Source organism: Drosophila yakuba, chromosome 2L (genome assembly GCF_016746365.2).
Source record: "Drosophila yakuba strain Tai18E2 chromosome 2L, Prin_Dyak_Tai18E2_2.1, whole genome shotgun sequence".
NCBI lineage: Eukaryota > Metazoa > Arthropoda > Insecta > Diptera > Drosophilidae > Drosophila > Drosophila yakuba.
Genome location: NC_052527.2, coordinates 7,339,760 through 7,362,380, shown reverse-complemented (window position 1 = coordinate 7,362,380; position 22,621 = coordinate 7,339,760). Strand labels below are relative to the sequence as shown.

At 45.4% G+C, this 22,621-nt stretch overlaps 7 protein-coding genes across 10 annotated transcripts; 4 read left to right on the top strand and 3 right to left on the bottom strand.

Moving 5' to 3' along the window:
- LOC6527203 lies at window positions 1-1,042 on the bottom strand. Its single transcript, XM_002088261.4, has one exon. It carries the CDS (start codon window positions 854-856, stop codon window positions 440-442), a length of 417 nt encoding a protein of 138 aa, XP_002088297.1. The 5' UTR covers window positions 857-1,042; the 3' UTR covers window positions 1-439.
- A 5,417-nt stretch (window positions 1,043-6,459) lies between these two features.
- On the top strand, window positions 6,460-7,251 carry LOC26535694. 3 transcript variants are annotated; one of them, XM_043206780.1, is made up of 3 exons: window positions 6,460-6,883; window positions 6,953-7,045; window positions 7,126-7,251. In XM_043206780.1, exons 1-3 carry the CDS (start codon window positions 6,623-6,625, stop codon window positions 7,162-7,164), a joined length of 393 nt encoding a protein of 130 aa, XP_043062715.1. In that variant the 5' UTR covers window positions 6,460-6,622; the 3' UTR covers window positions 7,165-7,251. The 3 variants fall into 3 exon arrangements, 2 of the variants coding, with proteins under 2 accessions (XP_043062715.1, XP_043062714.1); XM_043206779.1 differs by having other exon boundaries at window positions 7,114-7,251; XR_006245104.1 differs by having other exon boundaries at window positions 6,723-6,883; window positions 6,957-7,251.
- A 167-nt stretch (window positions 7,252-7,418) lies between these two features.
- On the bottom strand, window positions 7,419-11,242 carry LOC6527202 (signal transducing adapter molecule 1). The gene is made up of 4 exons (XM_002088260.4): window positions 10,885-11,242; window positions 10,121-10,398; window positions 8,856-10,059; window positions 7,419-8,794 (listed from the first exon to the last, which is right to left on the bottom strand). Exons 1-4 carry the CDS (start codon window positions 10,925-10,927, stop codon window positions 8,250-8,252), a joined length of 2,070 nt encoding a protein of 689 aa, XP_002088296.1. The 5' UTR covers window positions 10,928-11,242; the 3' UTR covers window positions 7,419-8,249.
- A 390-nt stretch (window positions 11,243-11,632) lies between these two features.
- On the top strand, window positions 11,633-12,951 carry LOC6527201 (aurora kinase B). The gene is made up of 3 exons (XM_002088259.2): window positions 11,633-11,894; window positions 11,951-12,668; window positions 12,729-12,951. Exons 1-3 carry the CDS (start codon window positions 11,761-11,763, stop codon window positions 12,864-12,866), a joined length of 990 nt encoding a protein of 329 aa, XP_002088295.1. The 5' UTR covers window positions 11,633-11,760; the 3' UTR covers window positions 12,867-12,951.
- A 143-nt stretch (window positions 12,952-13,094) lies between these two features.
- Window positions 13,095-15,270, top strand: LOC6527200 (palmitoyltransferase ZDHHC3). Its single transcript, XM_002088258.4, has 3 exons — window positions 13,095-13,552; window positions 13,616-14,059; window positions 14,278-15,270. The coding sequence occupies exons 1-3, from the start codon at window positions 13,437-13,439 to the stop codon at window positions 14,546-14,548; spliced, it is 831 nt and encodes a 276-aa protein (XP_002088294.1). The 5' UTR covers window positions 13,095-13,436; the 3' UTR covers window positions 14,549-15,270.
- On the bottom strand, window positions 15,107-18,458 carry LOC6527199 (SET domain-containing protein SmydA-8). Of its 2 annotated transcripts, none has more exons than XM_015198143.3 (4): window positions 18,065-18,458; window positions 16,294-16,623; window positions 15,934-16,160; window positions 15,107-15,865 (listed from the first exon to the last, which is right to left on the bottom strand). In XM_015198143.3, the coding sequence occupies exons 1-4, from the start codon at window positions 18,418-18,420 to the stop codon at window positions 15,267-15,269; spliced, it is 1,512 nt and encodes a 503-aa protein (XP_015053629.1). In that variant the 5' UTR covers window positions 18,421-18,458; the 3' UTR covers window positions 15,107-15,266. The 2 variants fall into 2 exon arrangements, with proteins under 2 accessions (XP_015053629.1, XP_002088293.1); XM_002088257.4 differs by lacking the exon at window positions 18,065-18,458 and adding an exon at window positions 16,856-17,238.
- Window positions 18,459-18,826: 368 nt separating this feature from the next.
- Window positions 18,827-22,488, top strand: LOC6527197 (voltage-dependent anion-selective channel). Its single transcript, XM_002088255.4, has 4 exons — window positions 18,827-18,976; window positions 20,820-21,139; window positions 21,278-21,505; window positions 21,570-22,488. The coding sequence occupies exons 2-4, from the start codon at window positions 20,820-20,822 to the stop codon at window positions 21,868-21,870; spliced, it is 849 nt and encodes a 282-aa protein (XP_002088291.1). The 5' UTR covers window positions 18,827-18,976; the 3' UTR covers window positions 21,871-22,488.
- Window positions 22,489-22,621: the final 133 nt, after the last annotated feature.

Genomic DNA, 22,621 nt, shown 5'->3' with positions numbered 1-22,621 from the left:
TTACTTTCTGATTTTTATTGACATATTGAAATGACAAGGGACAGCACAGGGCAGACGATGAAAAATTGCTCGATAAAGTGAATTAGCAATGCACTTAGGAGACGAAATGGAAATGGGAACAATTAGCAAATTCAGCAGCTAGCAAAAATGTTACGATATTCCATTAGTTACTAATTTGTTAGTGACAAACTCAAACTAATGCACTTATTTCTGGCATCACTTGGCTTAGTATCGAATCTGCGCATAGAAATACATCAATATTCATTAGAAATAGCCATTGGAAAAGTATTTGAGTGCCACTGAACACTTTAAAATTGTTGTATGTCATAAATGGAAATCTCTTAAATTAATGTTAAACTAAATTGTTTTCATTTGGCAGTTGGTGTTGCTGAAATATGAAAATTCCGTACTTTAATTCTGGGAATAAAAATAATAATATTCAAGCCCTCCGCCTGCAGCGAACTCCGAATAGCTCCAGGCCAGGACGACACTTTCGACTCGTGTCCAGCAGAATTTCGCCGAAGGCGTAGCGCAAGGTCATGGTCAGGTCCTCGATGTTACCAATATCGCAGTTGGCCATGAGCGGGCCGTTGGCCAGGAGAGCCTGGCAGGCTGTGCCGGGAACCAGCTGCTCATCGAATCTGGCCAGTGCGATGCAGAAACGCAGCTGCTGGCGCTGCATCAGAAAGCGGACCACCAGCTGCCAGTTGGCCCCCGTCCAGTCCAGGTCGTCCTCCAGGCCGGGCATGTAAATCCCATTATCCGTCAAAGGTTCGGAATTCGCAAAGGCTTGCTGTCGTGAGCGTTGAATGCACATGATGAGCAGGAGGAGCAGTATGGAGCCCAGGTGATTCATTTTAGGAGTACAGCACTTGACGTTCCCTTGAAAACTTTGCGTCCGAACTGCAGCTAATTAAGTTCTTAACTGAAAACGCCTTCAAAAGTTCAAGCATTTCTACGTGATGTGTGATCGGTTCTTCGAATGTCAGTTTTCAGCTTTGCTGACGTCCAAGCCAGCACGATTGTAACGTAATGCGGTGAAACAGAATTTTCTGAAACAGAATTTTCTGAAGCTCTCTTATTAATAACTTTGTCAAATTACGAGCTTTATTTAATTTCAGATTTCGCACCACTTTCACTGTTTGCGTTGCAAACTTTGAGTCACCATGCTACGTGACTTCCGATTGCATTCGCGTGCAGCACGTGACAAACTTTATTTATTATTTATATATTTTCATTTCGTTCGGAATTAGAATTGGAATGACGTCAGTGTTTGCTCACAAATAGATACATATGTATATGTATAATTTAATCAACAGATGACGCACCCCTACATTTATACAATGCAAATAAATGTACAGAAAGGTAAACAGGATTTTATCCATTTATGTGGATTTATTTGCTGTCAGAAAAACTAAATCAATGTTGTAATTGATATGTAATTTACTCAATAATTGTCTGAAAATTCCCTAATTGTAGCTCATACGCGTTTTTTTTTATCACCATTGGAAATTTGAACATTACAAGTGTGTAATCGTTATTAATTGGACAGTAACTAGCCAAGCACTTGGCTGAAATTTCCTTAATTATACATTTATACCTTACACCTTAATTATATCCTTTACCCGTTCTTAATGCACCATTTGAAATTTGAACTTTAAAACTGTGTAATTGTTATTAATTGGACTGCATCAAGCCAAGCAAACAATGAAATATTTGTATACCAAACACAGCTGTAAAACATTCGCATAGATATACAAAATTCGCCATAAATTCTCAACGAAAAAAGTGAAACTAATAAAAGTCGTGGAAACGTGCTGCCAAATTCGGGATAGTGAAGGTACCCTTATTCCTAGGGGTTTTCCGATTAATTGGATTTATAGGACATATAGCCACAGCTGTCGCCGCCATTTGCCAGAACAAAAATCAAGTTAAAAAGAAGGAGCAAACGTGCTGAGCCAAACGGCAGACAAGCATTGAAATTATAATTTTTTAATCGTAAAAAATACAAAACGACTGCTGTTACTACGTTTTGTTGGCCAAAAGAAGGAGCGCCGACTATGGCAACACAGCTCGAAAAATGGCGCATGGGCCATTTGCCTATTTTTTGTAAAATTTTTTTTTGGTTTTTTATGGTTTTTCTTGTTGTGTGGGTGCGGAAACAAATTACAGCAAACAATTTAAAAAATGTTTGCAAACAAACAGGAACCGAAAAAGGAGCAACACAAAGGGGAATGACGGAAATGTTATCTAGGCAACAAGACAACGGGCACAAAAGCGGAAGTACAGTGCAAATAATTTGTGTGGGCGATGGAAAAACGAAATTATACGCCAACTGATTCTACTTTTTCTCCAATGCAGAATGGAGAGATGGGCGAACTGGATACGTAGATACGTAGCCAGGGACCACTGTACTGGCGCAAAGGCTTGACCAAACAGCAGTCGGCCAAGATAAAAGCCTTCATTGTTCGCCGAGCGTTTGCCAGAGTTCCTTGCTCTGCTTTCAACCTTTTCGTTTCACTTAGTTAAGCAAAAATGAAATTTTTATTAGCAAAATGCATAAATGAATAGAAAATAGTTAAACAAACCCCAACTTCGGCCAGCAGCACCTGTGCTCCCAGGAATTTTTGCCACTTCTGGCACTATTTTTGTGCATTTTCTGAGGTCGACGCCAACCTGCTATTCCAGTTCGTCCAGTCCAATAAATTCGCTGGGTTCTCTTGATTTACAATTTGATTACTCCTGCTCTGCGAGCATATGTTTTAAGTGATTTCTTTAAGGAGCATAGATAGGTAGCTATTAAAGTGAGTACGGAATTTGCAATATAAGGCAAAAGAACGCACCCATTTTTAAGAGATTTGCAATGATTTCGGCATTAAAAAGTTTTATAACACCGGACCCAAACTTTTTGCAACATATCAATTAACAAATAATATACAAGCTGCCAAAGAGAAAAGCCCAAAAGGCAAAACGATCCAAAAACTTGCACATGCGAAACTTGTTTCGCCCAAGCAAATCAGAAAGTCATCATCAGGCAGTACGAGTGCAGGGAAAACCCATTTGCATTTCGGGCCGTCGAAGAAGTATATATGTATATACTACCAGAAGCACTGAGGGCTGTGAAAGAGCATAGAGCATTTCTGCCTCTGCGCACTTTAAAAGTAATTTATCTTTCTTGCGCCCCCCAATCCACTGGGTATGTGCTACATGCAATTTGCATAAAACTTACTTGCCTCGGACCCTTTCGGCATTAAATCCACTTTGTCGCCATCTATCGCCTCGTGCATCAAACTGAGCTGGCGTCGCCTTGCTTGTCCTGTTAATTGCAGTCCTGCCGGCGAATAAGTTTCCAATAAGGACCCACCATTCCGGGCTCAACAAATTCTTTTGTCCCATCACTTCCCTAATGACGGCTCTCAGTGTGTTGCTGTGAGTTCGGAAATGTGTCAGCGGCAGCTGCAAATGGCTACGATGCATCAAAGCCAAGTTATCCTGTTCGGGAAATGTGTTAAGCACCGGCAGGATTACAATGCGATGGTTTTCTATACCCGGTACTCATAACGTAAAATGGTAAACTAGGTTCATTGAAGTGCAAGCAACAGGTATACAGTCTGTCCGTCCGTTTGTCTGTCCGCTTGTCCGTCCGTTTGTCTGTCCGTCCGTATGCCTTCGTATTGTTTCCTCAGTTATACGCTCAACCGTGAAAGTAAAAGCTTTGAGTTTTCACAATCTTAGCTTGCCAGTCAATCAACACAAAAAGGTATTTGTCCTGAAACATAAGCATTGACATGTTTACCATAATAAAGGAAAGTGCTTGCACAGCAAATGGGTACATTTTAAAATGGCCACATGTTTCATTTTGGTAATGTGCACCGCACACCGGAAGTAAAGAAAAGCGCCCTGTGCATAAGTATTTGATTTTATATTTATAACATTTGGACGAGGTGGTGGTGCACATAATTAAACACAAATAGAACGCGATAACAAACACAATTACAAAACACAAATTCGCGCAAAAAGTTAAATAATAAAGCGCCTAAAAGGCGGCAGTGCCTGCAATGGGAAAATGGGCAACCCAAGCGAGTATTCGAATTTCGAATTTCCCCCTTAATTATTTAATGCCACGAAAACCACCCAGGCCCGCCCACAAGCCCAGCCCCTTCCTCCGGCTGTCGGCATATTTGTTCGCGTTCGTTGAACGTATTTTCAATTAACAGAAAAACACTCGGATGGCACGGGACCGCCTCCCAACTGGCGCACAACTTTGATTTGTTTAATTAAATTACACTCAGACAAAGGCTTTCAATCATTCACAGCTCTCCAATCACTCATTGGCTCAATCACGCGCTCAACTTCAGCGAAAGTCAATATGCAGCTGTGTGAACGAGTGTGTGCCCGTGTTTGTGATTTAGAAACACCACAACCCACCCACCATGCCCCGCCCACAATGCGAACGCCCACCAGTGATGGCCAACTCGCATGCCCCCTCGAAAAAGAGGAAAGTCTTCGCTGGTTATGCACCATTTTATTTATTTTTAAGTGTTTACTTAAAGATGGAGATGTTAACATATGAAATGAATTCCTTAGTTCTTTAAGCTAGTGTATTATGCTAGTTTCTTCTTAGCTTCTCCTTTTAGCCATTTATCATGTCTAGAACTATTCATATTTTTATTTTTAAGTGAAGTTAATTGTTTGGCTAATATTTTAATTATCTAACTATAGTTCAAGTACAATCATTAAGTCTGTTTAAATAACTCACTCGCTTAGCTCACAATAAAATTAAGAAATGGAAGCTGTTAAATAGGTTTTGATTACCTTGAATGCTTTAAATGCTTTTAGCTTGCCAAATGTAGTACAGCATGGTGAGAACACACTGGTGCCTCTGCCATCACTGGCCTCCAACGAGCATTGTATCCCCACTCCTGGATATTTGTAGTGTGCTCAAGTACAACTTATCCAAATGCAGTGCAAACTGTTCGCTGAAGTTTGTGTGTTCACCATTCAACATTCACCATTCGCACGACTCAAGAGAGCTGCGATGGAAGTTGAATGGAATCGTTAATTAATGCATGATAAACTGGGACTCCAAGGTAAGCACATGGAATGCGATGGAAAACACGTGAGTGTTGTGTTTTGACTAAGGCAAAAAAAAGGGAAAATAAAACATGGCAGGCAAAAGCTGAATAAAGAGTATGCAGATGAATAGGCATTTAGACATATTCACTGGCTCTTTTGTCCTGTTTTGCCAGGATTTTCGCACTTTGCTTACACATACCATATTGCATGGGATATAAGTTGAAAAAATCAACTCGATTATCGAAAGAATGCATATTTGCTTAGAAAATTAAAATGCATGAAAATAAATGCGCCAAGAAAGTGCCAAGAGCCTTTAAAATATACAGACTTCGATATAAAGCCACTTAAGCTGAATATTTTGTATGTTATGTGCAGTTTTCTCAGCCAATTTCCATGCAAAATACAAGTTTTCTCTTTGAAAAACTTTGCCACCTCATGACTGTTAGATTTCAAACTATGCTTTCCCAAAACAATTTGAGGAAAAGCGAATTGCTCGGAGAAGCTGGAATGAAATGCAGCGTGACCTTGTGAAAAGTGTGCAAATAATAAATAGTTTTCCTCAGTCAGCGTGCCACTTGCATATGCTGGGGAAAATTGCGATTGTGGCTAGTTATTGGGGAAATGGTTTCAAATGCTCCGCACAATTTTTCATGTGGCACAATAATGTTGACGTTGTAAAAGTAGTTTGTTATTTTGCACAAATGAGACTCAAAAACATGCATGCTCAAAATTAAATATCCTAGAACTAGTAAAACAGCAAAGCTCTTCTTATTTTTGCACTGTAAGTAGAAATATCCTTGACATTTCAACATTTTCACTGAGGTTTAAATCATCTTTTGCAAATTTAACCATCGTTCAAAATTAACTATTCAAGAATTTAGCACCACGCTGAACAGCAATCTTTCATTTTTTTTCCGTTGGATTTTAAAACCTAACTAACTCTTGACTAAACAACGACCAACAAAAAAAAGTAAACAAAACAAAAAACTATTCACAGCTTATCGGCAAACAATGGACCATTGAATAAATATCAAAAGCAAATGGCCATAAATATTTTTCCTTTACCCCATTTCTGCCCGGGTTTTTTTTTCAACAATTTTTTTTTTATTAGATTTTCAGCGCGGGTAAATATTTTGAGGCATTCGCAACGGTGAATGAAGAGCTGCAAAAAGGGAATCATTTATGCCGCTTTAAAGGCCACAATCCGCAGGCCAGGAAGCCGGGATTCGTGGTCGTGGTCCATGGTCCATCCATGGAGCCATCCATGGATTTGCAGCCAAGGGACAAAAATGGCAACGCGATACATAACGCAATAATGGTAACGTGTCGACTTTTATGGCATAGAAAACGCGAGAGGCGCGAAGCTTTACGATGCCCGCATCATTTGATTTTATTGCCAAATGTTAAAAAAAATATACATGGAAGTAGGAACGGGGAAACGGAAAGCGAGAGCAGACATCTCCGTTCCGCACGAGAGGCGGTGGGTTGAAGGGTCGTCCTTGAGCCAGTTGCTTCTGATTAATGCCATCCGACTTGAAGGATACAGATGCAGCGGCACAAAATGCAAATCACCCGGCGGAATAATCAAATCGAGAACGAAACTGAGCAAAGCGCCATCAAAGTTGACGACGAACCAAACGGAAACTGCTCCACAAAGACAACAGAACAGCACACAATTGAACAGCCCAAGGGCACAGGACGAACAAGGTTCAGGTGTTCAGCTGTTCAGCTGTTCAACTGTTCGGCTGGGCAGGATTTTCCCACGACCCCAGCCAGTCGACTGGCTCCACTCCCAATCCCATTCGCTGTAAGCGTGCAAGGCCAGCAAAATCAATTAATTTCAAAAATACCCATGCATTTGTTGACATTTTTGCAGCTAGACAACACCCAACTGCCAGCCCATAGAAATCAACAATCAACAAATATTTGCATAGCCTCTTCGCCCGTCTCCTGGCTTGTTTCACTCCAGGTGACACTCCGCATTCATTGGCATTTTCTATTTACCAGGCTCAGCGGCTGTCTGCCCCTTTTTGACAGTTTATTTCACAGGATATTTGTGCCACTGAACGTCGGATGGAAATTTGCTGAATTGTTGCATGTTTGCTGGATTGCGAGACAGTGGCATGTAGCATGTGGCAAAGCTTGTCTCAAATATATTGGAATCTCTTTTGAAAAGCGCACTGACACGGGCGGTTGGTGTTTCGCATGAAAAGGGGATAAGCTATTGGAGCCAAGCTCGTTACGTAAGAAATATGTGCAAATCTAAATCTCATTCACAATTGTTTCAGTTATAGTGCAGGTTATAGAATAGTTTCCAAATTTTCTTAGAAAAATATAAAGAATTTTGCTTTCATGTTTTATTGCATCGATAGTAAAAAGTAAATTAAATAAATATCATAAAAATAAACAAAAGATTCAAGTGAGGAATAAATAAATCATTTCTATGCTCGGAATTCAGCTGAGTGTTTTTGACTAGTCAACACCATTAGCAAGAATTCATTATCAAAGTTTTCTTTATCATTTAAAAAATTTAAATTTGTAAGAAATTTATCCGATTTCCAAAAAAAATTGTGGAAATGATTCATATGCGGTTTCTAGGAGAAAAAGCTTGCCAACTACTAAATCACAAATGTAAGCTACAAGCTTTTGAAGAACAATTTTCAAAGACGTGGTTTACTTAGTATATTTTATGATTTTAATGAATGTGATTCGTTTCGTTAGATTTATCATATAATCCGTACAATAAACATAATACATAATAGTTATCTCCCCTGCACTAAATACAAAGATATACGTGGTGTTGAATACAGATTATTTATATGGTATATATATCTTCTTCGACTTGTTTACCTTTCTTCCAAAAAATATATCGTTTCGCTGGCCAAAATGGTGTTTTATCAAATATAAAGAAAGACAGATCGTAAGGATACACTTGAAATTAATTTGGCTTCTCTCATTATTTTAAAGGATAGTAGACATTTTTGGTTCACTGACAATTTCTCTTCTCGCCCCTCAAAATATACATAGCAGAGATTTGACAACTTCCGACGTTCGGCAAGTTATCCGAAAGTAACATACTCGTTTGCATCCTCTTGACAGAATAGAGTAAAGTTTAAAGTTGCTTGGGCAATCTAAGCGAACCAAGTGAAGGTCTCTGTATTATTCCAGCGTTTTTACCGCTGCTGCTGGTAGATAGGAATGTTGTTCTTGACAGCATCGTTCTGCATGTGATAGCCGGGCGCCCCGACTGGCGGTCCGCCAGCCATGGACATGGCGGCCATCTGCTGGTGCAGCTGACTAAACTGATCGTGTGGTGGTGGGTGTTGTGGCTGCTGTTGATGTTGCTGTGGGGAAATGTAGCTCTGTGGGTTGACGACAGCCGGCGATCCGTTTGGTGCATACAGATTTGGTCCTGGCTGGTATCCCTGTGGCGGCGGTGCCTGCTGATGCTGCGGCGACATGTAAGCGTGCGGAGCCGGTGGCTGCTGCTGCTGCTGGATTTGTGTGACTGCGGGCGGAACTTGGGCGTACTGCGACTGGGGGTCGATGTGGTAGCTGTTCTGGGGATGCTGTGGGGGCTGCTGGGGTTGCTGCTGTGGCGGCTGCTGAGGATGCTGGGGTAGTGGCTGCTGTTGGGTTGTCACGGGTGTGGGCTGAGTGTAAATTGGCTGGGGCAAAGGTGCAGTGCCAGTTGGTTGAGTCAAATGGGCTGGCAGCGCTAGAAAGATGAAAGATAATGCTGTCATTATACGAAAATATTCTTTCTCCCTTATACTAACAGTTCATCTGTGCGGCATGTCCGTTCTGATAGGGCAGTGGCACCTGCCCCTGCGCTTGACCCAGATAACCACCAGGAGCTCCAGGGGCCTGCGATGGAGCAGAAGTGGGAGGATTTGGTACGGGGCCATATGGCATCGAGTGCATGCCCGGATAGTTTTGGGTCTGTGGGAAACCACCTGCTGCAGGATAACCTGGAGCACCGTACAGAGCGGCCCCCGGAAAGCCAGCTAGTCCAGGCATGAAGCCGCCAGCAGTGGCGGCAAAATGGCCAGCAGCAGCCCGATCGTCCCGCATCAAGGTATGGTAAAGATTAATGGCGTCCACAAGGTCGCTGGACAGCTGTGTCAGTTGAGCGTGCTTACGGTCGACGCGTTCCAGCTCGGCGTCGATCAGCGGACCCATCTGATGGACCTCCTGCTCCAACTGCAGCATTTCGTCGCTGTCCTGCGAGGGATCTTCGGGATTGGCCTCGTGCAGCAGATGCAGCAGCCGGTCGATCTTACCCTCATCGATCTCCACAGGCTGAGCTGCGGCGGCAGCAGCTGCCGCTTCAGTCTTTTGCTGCAGAGCCGCAGCGGAATCCAACTCTCGTTGCCCCGCGGCAGCGGCCGACTTATGCTGCTGATTGATGTCCAGCCGCTCGGGATCGACGGACAGATCGGCAGTGACAAAGTTCGAGGGGAAGAGACCCTCGCCGCGCTGATTGTATCCCTTCCACCAGTTTGGATCGCTATCATCCAGCACGTGAATGATCTCGCCGGCAAAGAAGGTCAATTCGTTTTCCTCGGCAGCTTCGAAATCGTAAAGAGCTCGAACCTTTCTCGGCTCCGGCGCTGGAGCGGAGCTGGCCTCACCGCTCGGGGCGCTGGAACCGGTGGCAGCGAAAGATGGATACAAGGATGGATAGGCACTGGCGGTGCCGGTACTGGCTCCACTCCCGGTCTTTGGACTGCCCTTGTTCTCCTTTAACGATAATTCGATGGCCTTGGCAATGTCGTCCTCCTCCTGCTGGCTGCTGACCACATTCGGATCTTTGGGCAGGGCGGCCGCCTTCTCGGCAACAGTCTTGCTGGTCTTATCGCCCAAATTCCTGAAATCGTACCCTTCTAGGCGCAACTTGGTGTAGAGAGCGGGTATCAAGTCGAGCTCTCGATCATTCTTGTAGTCGTTTTCAGCCCAGTTCTTGAGCACTTGACGCATTTTCTGTGAATCGAAAAGTAGGCTTCAGAATGGAAAAAAGTGTATTTACACTCTTTGTACTCACCAGGGAAACCTTTGGCTGAGCTTTGCCCAACAGACGCCGGAACTCGGTCTCGAAGTCCCGTGAAGCCACCTCCAAATGGAGGGGTTTTCCGCAGTTATTGGACAGGGCATCGAGCAGCGTAATCGCCTGCATTACCACGTGAGGATCGGTGTGGCCCATGCGGCGCATCACCGCCTTCAGGCAATCCTTGGCCAGGCGGGGATTGGTCGTTACCTTATCGCAGACATCCAGAATCAGAGACCAGTTGTCGTTGGTGTTGGTCTCGCTGGTGGCTTTTTCTATAAAATAAGAAAGGAATGAACCGCATTAGCTTATCAGTCAAATAAAAACTGAATTCTGAGTCACAGCACAACAAAGATAAGGCTGTTTGAGACCTGATTGCAGCTAAGGAAAATCAATAAAATCGGAAACTAGCTAAATTACATTAAGGGAAGGGGGATGGCTGTGGACGGTGGCGGAGGGGGTGTGAGTTGTAAGCGGGTGCTACGTCACTCAAGGTCAGCGACTGCCATCTAACAACTCCAATAAGAAGTTCAACGAACGGCGCAGAGCTGCGCACAGCATCTCACATGACTTTCTTTGTTGTCTGCTTAATTGGGAATCGGGTTCATAGGAAAAGCAGGGTAAATGTGGTGATGTGCGGGTGTTAAAACCGCAGATAAGGATAGGAAACTACGAAACGCAGTGGTCCGTGGTGCAGTCCAATTGGAACTGCGGCTCGTCCAATTGGCCAACCCACCAGCTTATTGAAAGATGGAACTCACCGACGTCGGCGTCGAATGGCGACGACTGTCCAAAGATTCCCATCTTTATGACCAAACCGCTCGCTCAGCTACCTGCCAATAATTTGCGTTGCCCCGGGGTCAATAAAATCCAAATCAGTTGATCTTTGTCTGGTTTCCCTATTGTTTTTCCTGTCCAATCGATTTTCGGTGCGTCACGGCGTTTGAATGCCCCCTTTTGTGTGCTTCCTCCTGTAGAATGCCTTTCGCTTTATTCCAAATCTCCTTCGGGCTGTTTATATCACTTCGATCCTGCTAAATACTTCCAAATAGCGCTTACAAATTCGCTTAATTTACGTTTATTGTGTAAAAAAATGACTAATGGCGAGTGTGGCCAGATTGTGTATACTCGGGAAATCCAATGGATTTTTTTTAGCTAAGCCTCGACGGTTAGCAAAGGGTATTCGAGTACTAAATTAGGCAAAATATGTTCATTTACGTATATAATATATTATTAATGTTGTATATACAATTAGACAACTGATGATAGAAATCTTCTACACATCTTATGATTTGAGTTTATCCTTTTTTAAAATTATTCTATGCAAATAACCTAAACTTATTTTTGACTGACGTGGCGTTTATAAATTAATAAATATACACATTACACAATATATATTATATGTTTTAACATTTACTTTTATATCAGGAACATCGAAATATATTATGCCCGAATTTAAAAATACAGTTATTTAACTGATTCAAATAAAGTCACAGAATATGTAGTTTCTAGCATGCGGTCCCACTAATCACAGCATTCGAAAAAAACGCGCAAACAAAAGGGACGCTAAAGGAAAATACAACTTAAACGAATTTATTTACTAGGAAATCATTACATTTTATTAATAAGCCTGCGCCATGACGCTTTCCCGCGCGAAACACGCCAACCGCACCCACCTGCCGCACCTGATGGCCAAGGTGCCCGAGGAGCACCAGGAGCCGATCAAGAATATGTGCCTCAAGATGATGTCCCACGACGCATACGGACAGCCGTACGTAGTAATAATAAGCAAACGTATCCGATCCGTACTTACAATGGTTCCTCTAGATACGATTGGAGTCCCCGCGACTTTGAGATGGGCGCCCACTTGGGACGCGGCAAATTCGGACGTGTCTATCTGGCCCGGGAGCGCCACTCGCACTACCTAGTGGCCATGAAGGTCATGTTCAAGGAGGAGCTGCGCAAGGGCTGTGTGCAGCGTCAGGTTCTGCGCGAGATCGAGATCCAGTCGCGGCTTAAGCACCCGAACATCCTGCGCCTGCTAACCTGGTTCCACGACGAGAGCCGCATCTATTTGGCCCTGGAAATTGCCTCCGAGGGCGAGCTCTTCAAGCACCTGCGTGGAGCACCCAATCATCGATTTGATGAACCGAGGTCTGCGAAGTACACCTACCAGGTGGCGAATGCCCTCAACTACTGTCACCTGAACAACGTGATCCATCGGGATCTGAAACCCGAGAACATCCTGCTGACCAGCACCGACGATCTGAAGCTGGCCGACTTTGGTTGGTCGGCGCACACACCCAACAACAAGCGGAGGACTCTGTGCGGCACCCTAGACTACCTGCCGCCGGAGATGGTAGACGGAAACTCCTACGACGACTCGGTGGACCAGTGGTGTCTGGGCATCCTGTGCTACGAGTTCGTCGTCGGGTGTCCGCCCTTTGAGTCGAACAGCACGGAGAGCACCTACAGCAAGATCAGGCGCATGGAGATCTCCTATCCGCCGCACTTGACCAAGGGCTGCAAGGAACTGATTGGCGGGGTAAGTTGCAGGATGTTTCTTGGCAGATCCATTCAAATAACGGTGATTTTACCTTTGTAGCTGCTTCGCAAGGAGAGCAAGGGCCGGATCACCTTGGTGGAGGTGATGACGCACTATTGGGTCAAGGCGGGAATGGCCGAAAGGGAACTGCAGCTCCAGAAACGGGAGCGCGGCAAGGAGAACACGGCCAGGAATTGACTGGTTTCGAGTTTGAATTTTGTAACAACTTATTTCAGATTTTACTATTATGTTTAATAAACGGTTTATAAGATTTAAAAAAAAAGATTGAGATATGTCGAATTATTATAATTATATCTTTGTATCTTTTAACCAATTCCTTTTGCTAACCCCCTAAAATTAATTGGGCTGCGCCCATGAGCGTTAAATAGTTCCAGTTCGTGAGTAAAGCCAGATTTTGGCACTTTCTGCAAACGGTCACCCTAAATAAATAAATGACAATTTCAAGCGTAAAATAAACCCTATAAAGTCGATGAAACGGTCGATTTGTGAATCGTGCACCCACCAGTAAGTGGGCAAACTGCGGCAGCCGACGAGACCGCCACCAGGAGCCTCGAATCCCGTCCAGCAGTGGATGGAGGATCGCCAGACGAGCCGTGGAACTACAGCAACAATTGTTATTTTTCGCCCGTCGATTTTCAGGGGGAGGGGGCTAGGAACATCAGCCCCTTCGGTTTCTAATTGAATTAAATAGAAGGGGCAGAGGCAATTGCACCTAGGTCAGTCCAATAAGACGCAGGCAGCATAGCAATGGTGTTTATCCGGGATCCCTGCGGCATCGCTTGTCTGGTGGTCACCTACGGAGCAGTTCTCTACGCGGACTATGTGGTCATCCGCTGGATCATCCTGACCACCATGCCGGGCAGGTGAGTAATGCGTACAGAAATTATCATGACGTCATTACATATATATCTATCACCTGGCGGCAGCCTCTGGATGTCCTTCCATGTGGTGCTCTTCAATACCGTCGTCTTCCTGCTGGCCATGTCCCATTCCAAGGCCGTGTTCTCCGATCCAGGCACTGTGCCACTGCCCGCCAACCGTCTGGACTTCTCCGACCTGCACACCACCAACAAGAACAATCCTCCGCCCGGAAATGGACACAGCAGCGAGTGGACCGTGTGCACCCGCTGCGAAACTTATAGGCCACCGCGTGCCCACCATTGTCGCATCTGCAAGCGGTGCATCCGTCGCATGGATCACCACTGCCCGTGGATCAACAACTGCGTGGGCGAGCGCAACCAGAAGTACTTCCTGCAGTTCCTCATCTACGTGGCTCTGCTGTCGCTCTACTCCATTGCCCTTATCGTCGGTTCCTGGGTGTGGCCCTGCGAGGAGTGCAGCCAGAACGTGATTGAAACCCAGTTGCGAATGTAAGTTTTCTATGCCACAACAATAGCAGAACCAAGTACCTTATTTGGGGTTGCCTGAATCGAATGCTAAGCGGAATTGCATCAATTGCATTGCCAGGTGGAAGATGAGTGCTTTGTTAGTTCTTAAGCAAATGATATGTGCCTTAAATGGGTTACTTGGCAACGTCATTTTGAAGAGTACGACTAATACTCCTGATTTCATTCCGTTGCCGTTACAGGATTCACTCGGTTATCCTAATGCTGGTTTCGGCGCTGTTCGGCCTGTTCGTTACGGCCATCATGGTGGACCAGCTGCACGCGATTCTGTACGACGAGACGGCCGTGGAGGCGATACAGCAGAAGGGCACCTACCGGCCCAACCGGCGCAAGTACCAGCTGCTGGCGGACGTGTTTGGACGCGGACACCCGGCGCTGTGGCTGCTGCCCTGCACTAGTTTGAACCACGCCTCCCGCTACCACGATACGCCTCTTCTGAGCCACGAGGTCTAGGGTCAGGAAATATTCTTTATATTTTGTCCTTGCGTTTACTGTGCGGCTAAACGAGCCCAAGAGTGTTTTTAGTTTTTAATCAATGTGTGATTTTTTAAACACCCCCTATCCCCACCCACAGCCAGTCAAATTGAATCGTATTTCGTATTGTGTATTATATGCAGATTCCAACTTAATTTATGCTTTAGTTTATAATGTTTTAAAATTATAAATATATAGAAAGCAGCGTCGCGGACAGCAGGAGCATACTCAAAATGAACACGGATATTTTATAAGGAACTTTTGGCAGCTGCTTGTTTAAGAACACATGCGTTGATTATTTCTACACCGATGTGAAGGAACATCAATTAATTCTTCGGCCACCCGGGGTATTTTTTACCAGTATCCAAGTAAGCAGCACATTCTAGTTTGAGACGTAGAAAAATCTCAACTGTATACAATACTACATAGCTAGGATTTAAGTCCTTATAAAAGCATTTACGATAAACCCGAGAATGACGCAAATACCAAAAATAAAACAGAGATCAAACACTCATCCAAATCACTGTGCAGCATTAGTTTGTAATAATTGTAATCACTGTTTAGTTGTAGTTTATTGTTCTTTTGACATTTACGACCATCGAGCAGCACTAACAAGATTTTTAATGTAACACCAACACCTCCGCAGTTTGTGTCCCTAGAACTGTTCCCAATAAAGCTAACCGATATGCATAAGTAATCAATCAAGTTCGCTTCCCAGTCCCTCCACGCTCAGTGTAAGCTGTTTCAGTGCCTGCTTCGCCACGACGCACAGCACTCCCTCCTGGGAGCTCTTGTCCTCGAACTCCAGGATCTCCACACACTCCTTCAGCAGATCTATGGCGTCCACGAGGCGGGCTCGCAGCTCGCCGCCCTTCAGCTTGCCGGCAATGAAGCCACTCTTGGCCAGGAGCACCAGTGGCACGTGCAGCTCGTAGAGATTCATGGCGCGTGTGCGGCTCAGACCCGGTTCGAAGCTGTTCAGCACTTTCAGCACTTGGCGGCAGAGCTCTGCTTTGCGCTCCAACTGGTGGTCCGGCAGCTGTACCATCTCGTAGCCCTTAACGCGCCCGTACATCTCGATGAGCAGCTGCCTCAGCCCAGTGGCGATAAAGTGCTGCGGATGCAGCAGCGATTTGTACTTGCGCAACAGTCGTTCGACCTCCTCCAGCCGCTTGGCTGCCATGGGCAGTGCTTGCACAGCATTTACTTCGGATTGGAGGGATTGGAGCAGCGTCAGTGCCTCCACGTTGCTGGTGTCGGAGCCACAGCTCGCGCAATTCCAACTGGTGTCCGGTTCTGTGAAGTGGATTACGAGCTTGGTCAGCTAATTAATTTCTTGAGGTTTTTCGAGCTTTTCTGCTCACCTGTCGGCTGCCTGGGCACTTGGAATCCCTCGGCGCACTGGCCACATTTCAGGCTGGAGAAGTGCGTGCCCAACTCCGTGGGATCCAGACAGCGATCGCATTGGCAGGTGAAAAACTTGCCCTGCTTCAGGTGCTTCTGTCTCTGGGCAGTGCCATCCAATGTGTAGGTGTAGCTGTGGTGCAGGGGCTGGCCCTCCTCCAAGTCCACCATGGCACGCAGTCTGATTCTTTGGGAGAGAATAATTTCGGTTATGTCTGGATAGTTGGCACTTGGACACTGGATATAGACTTATTTTAGGCGCGCAACAGCGGAAATGTAATTCTAGACTTCTTCTGAATAATATATCTACTTGAACTCACTTGTATCCCTCGCTGGGATAGATGCTCCTGGATGTGTTGGGCACACAGTTGTGGGCCAGAATGCCGGTGTAGGGAAAGAGACACCGCAGTGGATAGCCCTTGGGGCTCCGCGCCTCAAAGGCGTTCACCTCCAGCACACCGACCACCTGCATGATCAGCTCCTCGCTGAATCGGGAGGCCAGTTTGCAGGGACCGCGCAAGTACTGGGCGATGTTTACGCGATCCGCGTGCCACACATCGGCGTCCTTCTTGCGCTCCTCCTCGTGGTGCTCCATGGGTGCCACCTCGTTATCCCATCGCTCGGGATTCGCCTCCTTCGCCAGCAGAACCCTGAAGGTAGCGAAGTTGAGTGGTTATTCTAAGTAAGCAGGATTTGGAGCACAAGTATCCTATGAACATGGTCTATTGAATATACGTAACTACATCAAAGGGAAGGTATCTTCCTTTTCTAATTATTAATGAAAGCTCTTTGTATATAAATATTACTTGAGCGGATAAAATAGTGACGCTATCAGTTCGTTTGGTGCCTGGGTCTATTTTTGTTCCTCCCACTGGGCTTCACCTGAGCGGCATAATACAGTCCAATTGCGGGCAGTGGCTGCTCCCGCTGGGCAGGGGGAAGAATCGTGCCCGGGCATCCCTCAGCTCGCGGCACTCCAGCTGGTAGTGGGTGTTATCCGCTTGCTGGGAGCACTCCTCGCACACCGGCCAGCCACATTCGCTGCAGAGCCCCTCCACAGGATCCGGATCGGGCTGGTAGCATCCCAGGCACACCACTGGTCCATTGCACTTGGGTCCCACGGCAAGGGGCAGCTCCTCGATTAGCAGACCGTGGCCAAGAGTCGCTCCCTTGGCCACCAGAAAGCGTCCGCAGACCGGACTCCACTGAACCGCTGTCCGATTCACCGACAGCGTTGGCGGCGATGTCATTTCGCTGACTGATGCCGGTTGGCCGAACTGAGATCTCAGATCTCATATCATGGGCAAACCTCACGAATGATGCCATCTACCCCACTACATGGCTACATTTTTGCCTGCTCCGCCGACATAAAGCATCAAATTTGCGGGGCACAGTGGGCATGCAGATAAATAAGGTGAGCAGTTCTAGTTTTTAACAAATTTTCATTGCTAAATTAAGTGAAGAGCTAACTTCTATTTCTATTAGTAATATTTCATCTTTCGCTATAAAATTAGTACAAATTAAGTAATAAATTGGTGAAGTTTTTTGCTATAAGGTCCATCCTAATACAAATCTCAAGTTGCTGGGCTTCTTAGTTCTATTTCTATGTACTTTGTACCCATCTATTTTAACATGTGCGATGGATTAGTAAACACACAATATTAAAATAATAATTCACAGTGCCTAAATTTCCGTTTGGCTATGAAACCTTTAATAACAAGGTGGTACATTAATCTTCATTACTTTGAAGTCTTTCATGTTATTTTACTGACTAATTTAAAAATTTGTACCTCGGCTTGAATAGTATTATAGTATAGTATTATATGAACATAATATTAAAATTTAGCTACTATTTGAACGATTCGCTCCACTGTCCCCTTCACAGTGTTGTTGATCCATCCATCCGCCTTCTTTGACGTCGTCGCCATGAGCATCGGTATCTGCCGGCTCGCAAGCGATCTCCGAGAAATGCGGGGCCGCCGCTGCCAAAACTAATATTCCGACAGACCGCCCAGGCTCCCCCAGTAGCCCCGATGCTCCGGATTCCCCAGTACCGCCATCCCCGCCCCGCTGGAGCGCCCTCGAACTAACCTCAATATGGTTATGCAATCCAACTGCGGGCAGACGCCATCATCGCTCACATTCCCGGCGAAAGTGACACGTGCGGCGGAGAAGACCTGGCACTCTCCGCGATGCTCCGTGACGTCTTCGTCGTCGGCACACGATCCGCACAGCGGCCAATCGCAGAGTTCGCAGCGGTCCAGCGAATCGCCGTCCTCTCCGAACTGCAGGAACTGGTAGCATCCGAGGCAGACGATGCCGCTGTCGCGCTTCGGTCCGCGTGCGAAGGGCAGCTCCTCCAGCACCAGCTCACCCCGCTCCACGGAGCACGAGGTGGCCAAACAGCGTCCCAGCAGGGCGTCCTCCTGCAGACGGGCCTTCAACATTCTGTCGCCGCACGGCAAATGCACTGGTCTCGCTTTTAGCCCATCCGATTGGGATTACTCGGTCGATTGGCTGCCCTGCACGAGTGCACGCACAATCATCTATAAATAAAGGCGATGCACTTGATTGGTGTCAATCAATAACGATGTAAAATATTTATTGCATTTTTATTGTTTTTCCCATTTTACCATAACTGTCAAGCGCCCACTTTCAGAAAAAAGTTTTTTCTATGAAAACACTATGCTGAATAGCTATTCTTCTTAACATAGAGAATTTCTTAAATGAAAAATTGAATTGCAATTAAAATACAAATTGTAATTAACCGTTTGCCTTTGAATTTCCGTTACAAAAAGTGTGACCATAAACCATACAGAGTGGCGCAGTGTTACCGGAAACTGTTCATCGCCACTTGATTCAGGCTAAAGCCATTGGAAGAATTTCTTCGGCTGGTAACACTAAGGCACAGAATTACAAAATTTTGTGGTGTACGTTTGTCGTGGTTGTCTCTGTTCCTCTGCGTTTCGCATTACACTCTAACCAAACTTAAACTCATCAAAAGTAAGTAGTTCAAAAGCCAAACCCCCTAAAAATTCGGTGAATTGTAATGAGTACCCCTATGGGTGAAAGGAAAATCAGGATTTTCGGTGTCAGTGATTTCATAACCTCGAAATGAAAAAATTGCAAGTTAGACACGCGCATGAACGAAAAGCAAAAGGGCTGAGCACTTTTTGCTGGCTGACGAAAAGCGAGCTTGTTATCACTAAATGACACAATAATTAATTAATAATTCAGAAATTTAAAGGGGATATTAAGCCGGCCAGCTATCACACACACATATGCACACCCCACGCACACCAATGCCTTCACAGTTCATTGGCAGCAGCTGCCGGCGAAAAAAAGGGGCAAAGAAGCAGAGAAAGCGATGGAAAAGTGCCTGGCGAATTTCTGTTACGTAACGCATTTGCAGCCAATGTGTTTGCGCTCTCGTTTAAATTGTTTTGATCAATTCCGTTCGTTATCGCCATGTTGCCATCCACCAGCCAGCAGCTCGCTCAATAAACATTTTCGATTCCGCTCTCCAACGTTCTAAATCGCCGTTTTGTTTGTGGTCATGTGAGGTGGGTGCACTTGGCGATTGTGGGTGGTATTATCGTGACGTCAGTGACGTCACCTGGAAAATCAATAGCCCACCTTTTCGTGCTGCTACTTGCTTAGCTTCGCTTCCCTTTTTTGCCCATCGATTTCCCAGCTGTTATGCAACTTGCTAACAAAATGCACTGCACAACCAGACACCCACCCACCCACTTTATGACCCGCTTGTCAAGGTCATCAACACAGAGATGCTGATTCATTTGCACCGGGATATCCACCTGATACCATTTTTTTTTTCAAGAGCAAGTGACCAGGTTATATCACCTGACTTCCGGAAGAATAAGAGCTCATCTCATTTAACGTTTGGCTGCCGGCCATAAAAACTTTTGTCTGCTTTTCATAATTTTCCGCCTAGATTGCCGTGATTTCTCCCCACCGCACCACTACAACCCCCTCAATATCTATATATCAAATTCAATTGGATATTTTGGTAGATTTTTCTCCAATGTTCTTAAAAGAAATAGTTTTTGGGCTGAACACGTATACAAATTCACCGCGACTAATATTCCTGCCGCGCCTGTGTGTCGCATTCCTGACGTCACGCAAATAGAAACATCGAAGCAGAGACCAAAGCAGACATTGCAAATGTGCAGTTAGCATCCGAGTCAATGATCGCTAGCCTAACGGAACGAACTGACCAGCAATTAATGCCAGCGAGAACGGAACGTAAACATAGAAGGCACACCTGTGGCCAGATGAATAGGGAATATATTCAATAGATTGAATTGCCTTGGTATCATAAACCATCCATTTCTGGAAAATACTAGACCTATTACTCACATTATGATCCCCGATTTGCTCCCATTTTCCTGGTCATTTTCTTTTGCCCCAGACGTGCAATGCCCCCTCCGCAGTCCCTCACAGTTTTCCCTGCTTCAGTTGGGGATTCTGTCCATGTGGCCGCCTTGAACACTAATTTAAATTGATTTATTTATTTTCGCCGCACAAAATTGACATTTAGCCAAAGTGAAACGAGCAATGGCCCGCGAAATTCTTCTACCATGTTGATGTTTTCTAGTTTTAGTTTTCCCTTTTCAATTGCGGCCAATAGATCACTTTGAAATCAAGTCGAGCAAAAAGTAATAATCATCATGTTGCTGATAAGATTAAATTTATCGTTTGCTTAACGCAATTATTGACCTGGCGAGCGAAGTGATTTCGCAATAAGTACCATCATCGTCACGATTATCGATTATTCACCAACTAATTGGCGGTGCGATTGAATGTATTCCATTTCAATCCATTCCAGATGGCTCCTCCATCATACAGCGATTTGGGCAAACAGGCTCGCGACATCTTCAGCAAAGGCTACAACTTTGGCCTGTGGAAGCTCGATCTGAAGACCAAGACCTCGTCGGGCATCGAGTTCAACACAGCCGGACACTCCAACCAGGAGTCTGGAAAGGTCTTCGGCTCCCTGGAGACCAAGTACAAGGTCAAGGACTACGGCCTGACCCTCACCGAGAAGTGGAACACAGACAACACGCTGTTCACCGAGGTTGCTGTCCAGGATCAGCTCCTCGAGGGTCTGAAGCTGTCCCTGGAGGGCAACTTCGCTCCCCAGTCTGGGTAAGAACAAAGTTATTGCATATTCTTATAACCGCAAAAATAGTCATTTATATAATTAAATAGTTAAAAGCTTCCTTGTTGTAATATAAATTGTGATTGGCCAGATTACTAACTTGTAGTACTCTTCATCTCCATCAGAAACAAGAACGGCAAGTTCAAGGTTGCCTACGGCCATGAGAACGTCAAGGCCGATTCGGATGTGAACATTGATCTGAAGGGCCCCTTGATCAATGCTTCTGCCGTGCTTGGCTACCAGGGATGGTTGGCCGGCTACCAGACCGCATTTGACACACAACAGTCCAAGCTGACCACCAACAACTTTGCCCTTGGCTACACCACCAAGGACTTTGTTCTGCACACAGCTGTGTAAGTACACCTGGCACACTTGGCAAAAATCAATCCAAACTAATGGACTCCTTTTACTGTTTAGCAACGATGGCCAGGAGTTCAGCGGCTCGATCTTCCAACGCACTTCGGACAAGCTGGATGTGGGTGTGCAGCTGTCGTGGGCCAGCGGCACCAGCAACACCAAGTTCGCCATCGGCGCCAAATATCAGCTGGATGACGATGCTAGCGTGCGCGCCAAGGTGAACAACGCCAGCCAGGTGGGTCTGGGCTACCAGCAGAAGCTGCGCGACGGAGTCACCCTGACCCTGTCCACGCTGGTCGATGGCAAGAACTTCAACGCCGGCGGCCACAAGATCGGTGTTGGTCTGGAGCTGGAGGCCTAAGTCCTTGGTTTTTCGCCAGTCGTGGAATCCTTGAACGTTGTCTAACATCCCCACACGCCCAACAACAATAACAACAGCAGCCAGACAAGTGCAGTAACAACAAGATCAAACAAAATAAAAGATACGATATTCTTCAAAAAATAACAACACACAGTCAAATATAAAGAGAATCTGCACATCTTAACGATTCGATTGGATCAGTTGTCAGCCGGCCATCTCCACATCCACATCCGCCCACTCCCTGCCCCAGCCACCCGAATCTGCAGGAGAGACACTGCCAACAAACGATGCAGGGGGCTGGGTGGTTCAATCGATGGGTCGGTCAGTCCGTCGTCGTTGGATGTAGCTTTGATTAGTGCATTGAAAATTAGCGAAATTGTTGTTGGAAAAAGTGCAGTAAAATACATTTACCTATTAAAACAAAAAAAAAACAAAATGGAAAAGGAATATTATGGCTCAAAAGACATTGCATTTTTTTCAGTTCTCAAGGCTTTAGGGATTGCCTTTAAAATCTTGCGGCGAAACTAGGACACACATAACACCAAACCACATCCTTATTAACAATCTTAGCCTATTCGTTGTGCATTTACCTGAGAAATAAATCGAGAAGAAATGAAACAACTTGGTTGCAGAGTTGGTGGTGAAAGGCTTGGGAAGAGTCTTATCTTTTCGAAGGATTTAAATTACAAAAGACAAGATGGTACATTGTACTGATCCCAAGTTCTGTATATTTGATACGCTTCACTTTTTC